A 10,652-nucleotide genomic window follows, 5' to 3' on the forward strand; every position below is an offset into this window, starting at 1 on the left:
GTAAAATTGTCAGCTAATAGAACTAACCGTCTTACCACAAAAAACTTTAGACAGGGCTTAACTTTAAGCGCGTGTTCTCTTTAATCTGGTTTTGTCGTATTTCACATAGACAACTATTAAATGAACAGATCCCTGGTTTAAAGTTAAACTGTGTTTAAATTCTTTCGTGGTAATACCATAAATATTTGAGAATCTTTGTTTTTTTTTAGAACAAACATTACTCTGTGGACGTATTATGATCTCTCGTTTCCAGACAGATTACGCCGTGAATTGAAGTGACTGGCAAATTCATATTAAGATCGCAATAACCAGCCATGTTTAATTATGGTAGGTATTATATGAATTTGCCAGTCAGTTGAATTCACGGCGTAAACTGACTGGAAATAAGTGGTCATAATTCGGCCCCAGTTTGTTTACTTGTATTTCTGTTAAATAAAAACTTATAATTTGGGTATTTTTTATCAGTTACCACTTAACAATGTTTTGTTTAGTATATTAGTACTTAGTAGTATGATTATGAAGAATTTCTATTCAGAGGAATAAAAACATAACCTTTTTCCTTTAGCCACTTTAGTCCAAAAACTCAGCCTTTTTATGAAGACAGATTCTATTAAAATGCCTAAAGGATAAAAAATGGTATTAAATTTTTATTCAACTGTCCAAAATGTAATGGTATCAAAATGTATGTCTATTCCACCATAACTATTAAATGGCTCAACACGTTTTGATGTGTTTAGTTAGTCAAATGTTAATTATGAATAATTTTTTTGTTTTATTGTATATTTAAGAAAAAATGTTTGAGTTTACTGCCACATGTATATTATCTGTGCTGCTTTTGTAAAAATAAAAAATAAAGTGTAAATAAAACATTTGATAAATGCTTTTTATTTAAACATTTAATATTTAAAAATCGCTTTCAATCTATAAATTGGCAAAATTATGTTCAAATCAATTCCAGGGTAAAAAAATACATTTGAATGATTTTTGATATTTAATATTTATTTATAACTAGATTTCCGCCCGCGGTTTTCAAAGGAAAACCCGCATAGTTCCTGTTCCCGTGGGATTTCCGGGATAAAACTTATCCTATGTGTAAATCAAGGTTACCATCTATATGTTTGCTCAATTTCATTGTAATCGGTTCAGTAGTATTTGCGTGAAAGAGTAACAAACACACTCATACACATCCTCAGAAACCGCATTTATATTATTATTAAGATGTATTTTGCTTAATTATAGACTTCTTCCCTCATTGTTAACAAAATTTACAACCCTACTAGAGAAGCAATAGTATAAACTTTAAAATACATCATCTGTATTATCTTAATATATATAAATCTCGTGTCACAATGTTTGTCCTCAATGGACTCCTAAACCACTTAACCGATTATAATAAAATTCGCACACCATGTGCAGTTCGATCCAACTTGAGAGATAGGATAGTTTAAACATGTAGGTACCACGGGCGAAGCCGGGGCGGACCGCTAGTCCTTTATTAAAATTCTATACTAACTAGACTGCACATCATTAATGTAATCTTTATCCATATTTACAAATTTTTCCTTCATATCCTCCGGTACATCCACTTTAGATAAATCATCTGCCCCTACTTCCTCCTCCTTTTGTATTAATATATCTACCACATTCTCACAAGCGAGCAAAACTTTCGGATCTTTTTCCCATTTATGATATTCTCGTAATATGTAATACACGCCATTATTTCGTAGTACCTCCCTTCCATGCTTCGTAGCACATAACTTGTTTAGCGTTTCCAAAACCATTTTGCGAATATCTATGTCTGCGTCACGTTCTTTTTCCTTTGGTAAGTATTGTAATGCTATCGGTAGTGCGTCCATTTCGTCATCTGGGTAGTCTTCATTGCCGATTATAGGCGTCAGTAAGTATGTTAGTAGATCTAAATCGCTTGATAGTAGAAAGTTGTGGTATGATGTGTCGAAGGATATATTTCGTAAAACACCGATAGCGCCGCCACGTCGTATGTTCGATTGGTTGTAATTGCAAAACGGGAGGAGCTTTATCAAAGGAATGTGCGGGTTTTCTTCCGTCAACCATTTGCGTATACGTGGACTACAGCTTAGGTTGCTAAACATCGGTCCGAGGTAGTTCAAATTGGAACCGACTTTGTTGTAATCTATGTTAGCGAATATGTTAAGAATATCATTTAGATGCGGCAGAAAAGTCTCTGTACATATGTCCAATGCTTCTTCCACCCGTGTGATGTTCGATAAGATCATACATACTGCATCTGCGTTCTTTTTTTGGGGATCCATGACATAACCTATAAATAATTCGACTATATTTTTCTTCGTGTCTGGCTTGTATTTAAGCAGCTCCAATGCACCTTCCGCGTTCGCTGTCACGTTAACTAGTAATAGAAGAGCATTTTTGCTTATTTCTTCTATTCTATCGTTCGTTAAATCGATAATGTTTTTGATAATTTGCTCCTTTCCGAGTAAAACCTTGATTCCTTCATCGGTTCCCGATACTCCTAATAGGTGGTCTAAAGAAATGTGTTTCAGGTCGATTCTTGATTCTGGTTTAAGAAATTCAGTTAGTTCATCCAGTGGATCTTTAGCCATTATTAATGTTTATTTGTGAAACATGTGCAATGTAAAACACAGAAATGCAATGTTGAATGTTTACAATTTGTATGACAGGCGACAGCTTATACGCTTATAGTTGACATTTGTTAGTGTCATTTATCATTATTGTTGAATGTCTATGGTAATCTAATGCTCCTGTTCATGAATTGATTTATATAAATCCTTTTTTGTTGTTTTATAATTACATGTTTTCTACATAAGAAAAAGAGAGTATTTTATGTTAACTAGCGGTCGATCCATGCTTCGCCCGCGACACATATATATGGCCTATAGCAATCAAGGATCACGTACAAACACAACTGTGGAAGAATTTTTGAAAAAGATCTACTGGATTTTCTAGTTGATCTTGAGACTAGCGTTTCATACTATTGGAATAGATTTAATATGAATACATAATATGAACACAGCATATGAACATATGTCTAAGAAGGTTAAAAAATAAACACACAAAAAGCGTGCAGTAATATATAATATTTTATTGAAAACACAAACTAACACGACACTTATCTAAGTACAATCAATATTATTCTATCGCTAAAAAAAGCAATCACAAATATGTAATTGATAAACTTTAAAATCTCTTACGGCTATATTATCTAATATTAATAAAATATTTATTCAGTAACAGTTTTACATTTATTTTTACTAATAGCACAGCTAATAGACTGTAAATTTTTAAACATTGTGATTAAAAAGTGACTTTATAAACGACGTGCAAGACAATAAAATTATGTGAATATTTTGTATTTACAAAATCTTAAAAAAATATCAATAAAGCCGGTTACTCACGTACCTGCCCCAGGGGCAATATTGGTATAACAATCTCGGTTGCTTGGCGATCGGAGCAATTTCAGCTGTTCTCTAAATTGCCCCTGCTTGACTATGCACGTCACAGTTAGGAAGCCAAATAAGGGTGCAATTCCAATATTGCCCCTGCTGCAGGTAAGTGAGTAGCCGGTTTAAGACTATTGCCAGTATTGTTAACTTATTCGTGTCATAAGCTGTCTTAGGACTCGGTAGAGAAAATAATATAAACGATTTTTAAATACAATTTTAAAACTAAAATTTGTTATTTTTTTAAATACAAAATAAATGGACGGTTAAGATATTACGTATCAGGCACTTAAATGCATGTAAATAGTTATTAATATATTTCGAATTGAGCTTGAAAATACAATGTTTATTAAAAATAGGTGTTTAAAATTTTGGCATCTTATATATAAAAATGAATCGCAAAATGTGTTGGTAAGCGCATAACTCGAGAACGGCTGAACCGATTTCGATAATTCTTTTTTTATTATATTCCTTGACGTTCGAGGATGGTTCTTATGTAGTGAAACCGTAAATATGTACCACGGGCGAAGCCGGGGCGGACCGCTAGTATCTAATAAAAATATAATTTATAATGATAAATAGGTACAGATACATATTATGTCTTTCTGTTTATGAAATTATTTACAGTAAAGATTATTAAATCTACTACATATAATGTGGTGTTTTAGTATATTATTATTCAACAAGTACATAGTAATATGGTAATTTTTATTTAAAGCAATGTAAAGCGTAGCCTTGTATGTGAAAGGAACATCAATTTTATATTTTATTAATTTTAAATTGAACGTGACTGTTCCCGCTTTAGGCATGGGAACTGGAATTTCTTTAGGGAAACTCAATATTCCTTGTATAAAGATTTTATTTTCAACACCAACGCCCCATTTGTACAAAGGTTTCTTTATGAGTAAAAAAATACATTCTACCCGGCCAATAAATAATAAATAAAAATGACAATTCATGTCGGTGCGCGCGCGATTGCTATTATAAATTAACAGGCGTAGACATAATCCTCCCCCCGGTGAAAAGCGTAGATTTTCAAGCTTGAAGGTCATCAGAAGTGGGCAGAGGACACAGTCGAACCAAAGGTCTTCGAACACAGCCTCTTGTAGTTTCGACGTCCGAAACTCGACAAACGCCGTCTGTTCCATGGAATAATCGAACGATACGCCCCATGCGCCAACAAAGTGGTGGAGAATTATCCTCTTGAAGCAGTACGAGGTCTCCGACGTTTATTTTTGATTTGTCAACCTTCCATTTGGTTCGTAGTTGCATTTCTGAGATATACTCTTTCTGCCATCTCTTCCAGAAGTGTTGGCGAATTTGTTCAAGTCTGCCATATCTATCCAGGGAGCTCTCTTTAGCATTATCCAACGAAGGAGCCGGCAGTGCATTCAATGGTCTTCCGATTAAGAAGTGCCCTGGGGACAAGGAAAGGAAGTCATTGGGGGAAGATGACATGGGACACAGAGGACGGCTATTGAGAATGGCCTCCACTTGAGCAAACAATGTCGAAAGTTCCTCAAATGTGAGATGAGTATTGCCCATGACTCGCTTTATATGAAATTTAGCGGACTTAACCCCGGCCTCCCATATTCCACCAAAGTGAGGAGCGTAAGCGGGGATAAAAGAAAATTGTATTCCCTCCTGAGCAGCAAACTCAGAGAGAGGTTCCTGATTAGCCTTTAGAAAACTATTCAATTCTTTCGCGGCAGCTACAAAATTTTTACCGTTGTCGGAAAACATTTCGGTTGGCTTCCCACGGCGTGCCACAAATCTGCGAAGTGTCATAATATAAGCATCTTTTGTCAAATCAGACACGACCTCTAAGTGAATGCATTTGAAACGCAGACACACAAACAAACATAAGTAGCACTTAACTACTCTAGCACCGCGTCCTTTACGATTTAGAATGAAGAAAGGGCCCGCATAGTCCACTCCAACGGACTTGAAGGGAAAGTCAACGTTGACGCGATTTGAAGGTAAGTCAGCCATTTTTGGATTATAAGTCTGACCACGAAGACGACTGCAGGTAACGCAGTTTTTGACAACGCGCCTAGCTAGTTTTCTGCCATTTACAGGCCAAACAGATTCGCGGATAATCGACAACAGAAGTTGCGGTCCTGCATGCATAGATCGAACGTGTTCGCGTTCAAAAAGAAGCTTCGTCACATGATGAGTTGAATTTAGAAGAATGGGATGCTTCTTTTCAAATTTATATTCAGATGAACCGAGCCTGCCACCGACTCTTATGAGATTCGCCTGATGATCAAAAAATGGAGACAACGATAAAATATTTGATTTTGGGCTTAAAGGTTTACCATTTGACAACTTATCAAATTCAGAATTAAAACTTTGTTTTTGGGACAGCGTGCAAATAAAATTAAAAGAATTATTTAATTCGTCAGTTGATAGAATACCGGTAAGTTTATTATTTTTATTTTGTTTTTTAGAGTTGTGTAAAAATCGTAAAATGTAACTAAAAGTTCTTTGAAGTTTTGTAAATTTAGAATATTTTTTAAAATCAAAATTTATTTCAGATTCGACGGCTGTATGGACCTTGACTTCAGGTAGGTCTTCTTCGTATTTTTTGTTAAGTTTAGGCCATTGGGACTCGTCTCGGAGCAAGAAATCAGGACCACACCACCATAAATCGTTAAGAGGCAGTTGACTGCCGTTTAATCCGCGTGAGATCAAATCAGCGGGATTGGATTTAGTGGGCACATATCGCCAAGATTGTGGGCTAGTGAGCTCCTGTATTTCGCCTATCCTGTTGGCCACATAAGTTTTTAGTTTGTTAGGATTGCTGTTAATCCAGGCCAACACTACTGAAGAATCACTCCAATGTACGACTCTTGTAGGAACGAATCTAATCGACTCCAATACTTGTTTGCAGAGTCTTGCAGAGAGACCAGCGGCACAAAGCTCTAAACGTGGAATCGTGGTGGGCTTTAGTGGCGCCACCTTGGACTTAGAGCAAAGAAGTCGCACCATGACCTCATCGCCTTTAGATATGGATCTCATATAAATGCAAGCTCCGTAAGCGCATTGAGATGCATCGCTAAACGAATGCAATTCGATGATTTTTGGTGAATCACAAAGAACTCTGCGAGAAATATCGAATTTTGAAAGAAATTTTAGATTATCTACAATGTCCAACCAGTCATTTTTGATATCCTGCGACACAGGTTCATCCCACTCAACACCCTTGAGCCACAATTTTTGGAGCAACATCTTTGGTTGAATAATACACGGGCTCAAAAGACCCAAAGGATCGAAGATTCGAAATGAACTTGAGAGGATATGTCTCTTTGTGATTTTGTCAGTATGAAGTGGAATTTCGATTGGAAAATTGAAGGCATCCTTCGATGGATCCCAACAAAGTCCGAGAGTGCTCGACGACTCACTGATTGTCAAATGTTCTGTATTACTTTCGTGTAAATTTTGAAATAAGTTTTTTGAATTAGTTTTGTACTTTCGTAGAGAAAAACAAGCTGAATTTAGAGCGTTTGAAACTGAATTTTGAATGTATTTAAGTTGATCTTCATCATCACAGGCGGTGATTAGATATTATTTCGTCTAAATCTTTTCTCAAGATTTAGGAATCGTTTTTTAGCTTGAGAATATGAATCGCCGAGGCAGTCAGGTGAGTCCTTTAGGGGTAACTTCACGCAGAATCTGCCGCTTTCTAAGCGAGTGGCGGTATTTAGAAAGTGTTTTTCGCATACTATGTCATTTATACAATAGTGTCAACAAACATTGTAACATAACACTACTATCGAACTACACATGCAAGAAGGTCATAAAGAAATGGTTACATACGCTGTCTTTTGAAGAAACCGAACAATTACTTAAAGGACCACTGAGCTGACACACACTATAACAATATGCCTTCACCCACAAACAATGTCACACACACACAAACACGCACTCACTCACACACACACACACACACTTAAACACACACACACTTAAACCACACACACTATCACGAACACGCGTGCTCCAAACCGCAAAATAATGTACTTTGTTTTTCTTTTATTTTTTTTTTATTAATTGTATTAACTTCCATTACATTAGATTATTTACCTACTTGTTAACTTTCTACTGTCCATAACATATGTATATAACCAAGAAGCGCAACTCAGGGTCCCAAGACACAAGTATTTCACTTAGTTTGGGACCCACTGTCGTACATTCATTGTAAATCATATAATGGACAAATAAATTTTTTCATTTCATTTCATTTCATTTCATTTTCATTTCATTTCATTTCATTTCATTTCATTTCATTTCATTTCATTTTGACTTCGAACAGTTTTTTCGGGTAGCTCTTCAAGCTCCCAGAATTTTGTGAGCATTTTGTGAATTTTGTTAGAAGTAGGGTTTGTAATTATGGCATGATTGCAATGAATTTCGTTACTACGAGAATTATTGATTGGGCCAGCTATTAACCAGCCGAATTTAGAATTTTGCAATTTAGGATTATTAGGACCTAAAGAAAGCTGTTCGCTTTCTAGAATGTCCCAGAAGATATCTGCTCCAATTAAAACTTCAATCGGAGCTGGCTTGTAGAACTCAGGGTCCGCCAAAGTTAAAGAATTAGGTATTTTGAGACCTTGAATGTCAACTGGCGTCTTAGGTAAGCGGCCCGTCAATTCGTTGAGAACAAGACATGAAAGAGTAACGCTATAGTTGCTATTTAGAGATTTTAATTGAGTGAGACAGCTTTCGTGCACTGTATTAGAAGAATTATTGCCAATGCCAATGACATTCATTGCCTGCAATGGGCAAGTTCTCAATGACATTCTTCGTTGCAGGGATTTAGTGACAAATGAAGACTGGCTGCCACAATCCAAGAGAGCACGAACCTTTTCTACTTGCTTATTAATTGGGTTAAAAACTTCTATCAATGCTGTAGATAGGAGAACATGTTTGGACATTTGTCTAGAAAAGGCGGCTACAGATTCGTTTGGTTCAACTTGCTCATCTGTGCTGAAGTTGGCAGTGACGTCATCATTAGAATTATGGAGAAGAGTGTTGTGTTTTTGCTGGCATTGTCGACATGAACCCATGCGGCAGTTACTGACAGGATGCCCTTGTCTGAGGCAATTTCGACATAATTTATATTTATTTACATACGACAGCCTATCTTGAATGTTTTTAGACTTAAATGTAGGACAGTCATAAATTCTGTGATTTTCGTTACAAATTATGCAAAGATAAACGTTTAATTTATTTTGATTAGATGTATAAAATGAATTAGTATTTCTATTTGTATTAAAATTATTATTTTTTTGTGAATTTAGTTGTGAGGGACATGACGTGAATTGTGATTTAGAATTATTTTGGGATTCATTATTAGTGCCAACCTTATTACGATTTAAAGATTCTAACACATCTGCACGGTCGATTAAAAATCTTTGAAATTGTTGCAAAGTTGGAATGTCATCAATAGTATTTCGATACTCTTCCCATTTAACAAGAGTACATTTGTCCAATTTAGAAGATAAAATAAATATCATAAGTACATCCCAATAGTCAGTAGGCTGACCCAGGCTAGACAAGGCGCGCAGATTTTTTGTAACATGATCGACTAAAAAACGTAGTGACTTGTCGGACTCACGAGTTATAGATTGAATATTAAGTAAAGAATCTAAGTGATGATCAACAAGAAGCCTTTTGTTATTATATCTGTCGCAAAGTAGCGTCCAGGCTGCCTGGTAGTTTGCTGTTGACACTTCGAGATTAGAGACAATCCGTGCCGCATCACCCACAAGGTAAGAAAGTAAATAATGAAATTTATGTATATCAGTAATATTTTTGTTTTTATGAACTAAATTTGAAAATGTATCGCGGAACTCAAGCCAACGGAAGTATGAACCATCAAACTTTGAGATTTCGATTCGTGGTAATTTAACATTTGAGTCTTGATGGAAAGAGTCTTCATTGCCCATTGATTTTCTACGATTTTCGTTGTCATTAAATAAATTATCATATTGTTTAATCATTATTTTAGCAGAAGCAATACTTTGGACGAAATCGTTCTCAATGTCGTCTCTTTCATCAATCTCGGAATCTATATTTTCAGAATTAAGAACCTCAATCTCAGTCTGCAACACATCAAACTTTGTTGACAATGCTTCGAATTTGCCAAGTTTCAACTTAAATTCAGCCATTAATAGTTCATCCATTGAAGTGGACTCGCTAATTCTGTCCAAATAATTTTTAAATTTTGTAATTTGGCCCTTAATAGCAGACCTTTTTGAATATAAATCTCTTAATAACTTTGGATTAGGTTCCGTAGACATTTTGTAAAATAGTTTAATTGAATATTGTTATGAAATTAAAATTTAATTGTATGTAATTATTTTGAAATTGTGTAATTATTTTTCGATTAATTAATTATTTAAATGCACGTCAACAAGCTTGATAAAATTATGGAAGAAATAAAATGCTTATCTCACGCTCCTCGCCTGGTGGAACCTGCCGCTGGTAGCTGGGCTGCTGCTCACACGCAGCTGCTTCGCAGAAAATCGTGCAAGCGATATTTAGTCGCCTGAGAAGACGGCTCCTGAAATTATTCGGCGAAGTCGAGTTTATAAGCGAGAAGGGCTATGATATTCGAGCTTGTTGTAAACAAAAAATGAATTTAATTTGGAACAAATGAATTATGATTTACATGCCAATCCCGCAAGGGAATATGGCGTGAAGAAATGATAATAGGTATTGATAAACCAATATTACTATAATTTAAATTGTTTTACACAAATGGAAGCGAAATTATAGGTAATTTTTGGATAATTATGAAAGTAAATTTTATGTTATAAGGTTAGGTATAGGAATGTGTTATTGGAATTAAGGATTTGCACTTAACTTGGTACTATGAGCTGCACTCCGGCACGACACTTTAGCTGTATCGTTGTTCAGACGAGCAGGTTATCCTTTTCGACAGGAATCAGTCCCAAATTGAAGTCGTCAATTCCAGAAACAATGTTGCGTAGATGTGTAGATATTTTGTAATAAACTCGTATTTTGCGGTGAAATCCGTTTTCGTCCTGTCACGGTCGCCAAATTGTTCCCGCTTTAGGCATGGGAACTGGAATTTCTTTAGGGAAACTCAATATTCCTTGTATAAAGATTTTATTTTCAACACCAACGCCCCATTTGTACAAAGGTTTCTTTATGAGTAAAAAA

At 35.5% G+C, this 10,652-nt stretch overlaps 2 protein-coding genes and 1 pseudogene across 2 annotated transcripts; all 3 read right to left on the reverse strand.

Annotated features, from left to right (window-relative positions):
* Positions 1 to 896: 896 nt before the first annotated feature.
* On the reverse strand, positions 897 to 2,679 carry LOC149895470 (co-chaperone protein HGH1 homolog pseudogene; annotated as a pseudogene).
* Positions 2,680 to 4,252: 1,573 nt separating this feature from the next.
* Positions 4,253 to 5,393, reverse strand: LOC149895471 (uncharacterized). Its single transcript, XM_090119080.1, has one exon. The coding sequence runs from the start codon at positions 5,244 to 5,246 to the stop codon at positions 4,494 to 4,496; it is 753 nt and encodes a 250-aa protein (XP_089975206.1). The 5' UTR covers positions 5,247 to 5,393; the 3' UTR covers positions 4,253 to 4,493.
* A 2,351-nt stretch (positions 5,394 to 7,744) lies between these two features.
* Positions 7,745 to 8,530, reverse strand: LOC149895472 (uncharacterized). Its single transcript, XM_090118778.1, has one exon. It carries the CDS (start codon positions 8,528 to 8,530, stop codon positions 7,745 to 7,747), a length of 786 nt encoding a protein of 261 aa, XP_089974904.1.
* Positions 8,531 to 10,652: the final 2,122 nt, after the last annotated feature.

This window comes from Colias eurytheme, chromosome 31, assembly GCF_061535395.1.
Source record: "Colias eurytheme isolate Ceu_HAF_F1 chromosome 31, ilColEury1 Martin Lab GWU primary, whole genome shotgun sequence".
Lineage (NCBI taxonomy): Eukaryota > Metazoa > Arthropoda > Insecta > Lepidoptera > Pieridae > Colias > Colias eurytheme.

Bases quoted from the DNA above. Each gene is read 5' to 3' on its own strand.
- LOC149895472 (XM_090118778.1), bottom strand. From the start codon at position 8,530: ATGGGTTCATGTCGACAATGCCAGCAAAAACACAACACTCTTCTCCAT.
- LOC149895471 (XM_090119080.1), bottom strand. From the start codon at position 5,246: ATGACACTTCGCAGATTTGTGGCACGCCGTGGGAAGCCAACCGAAATG.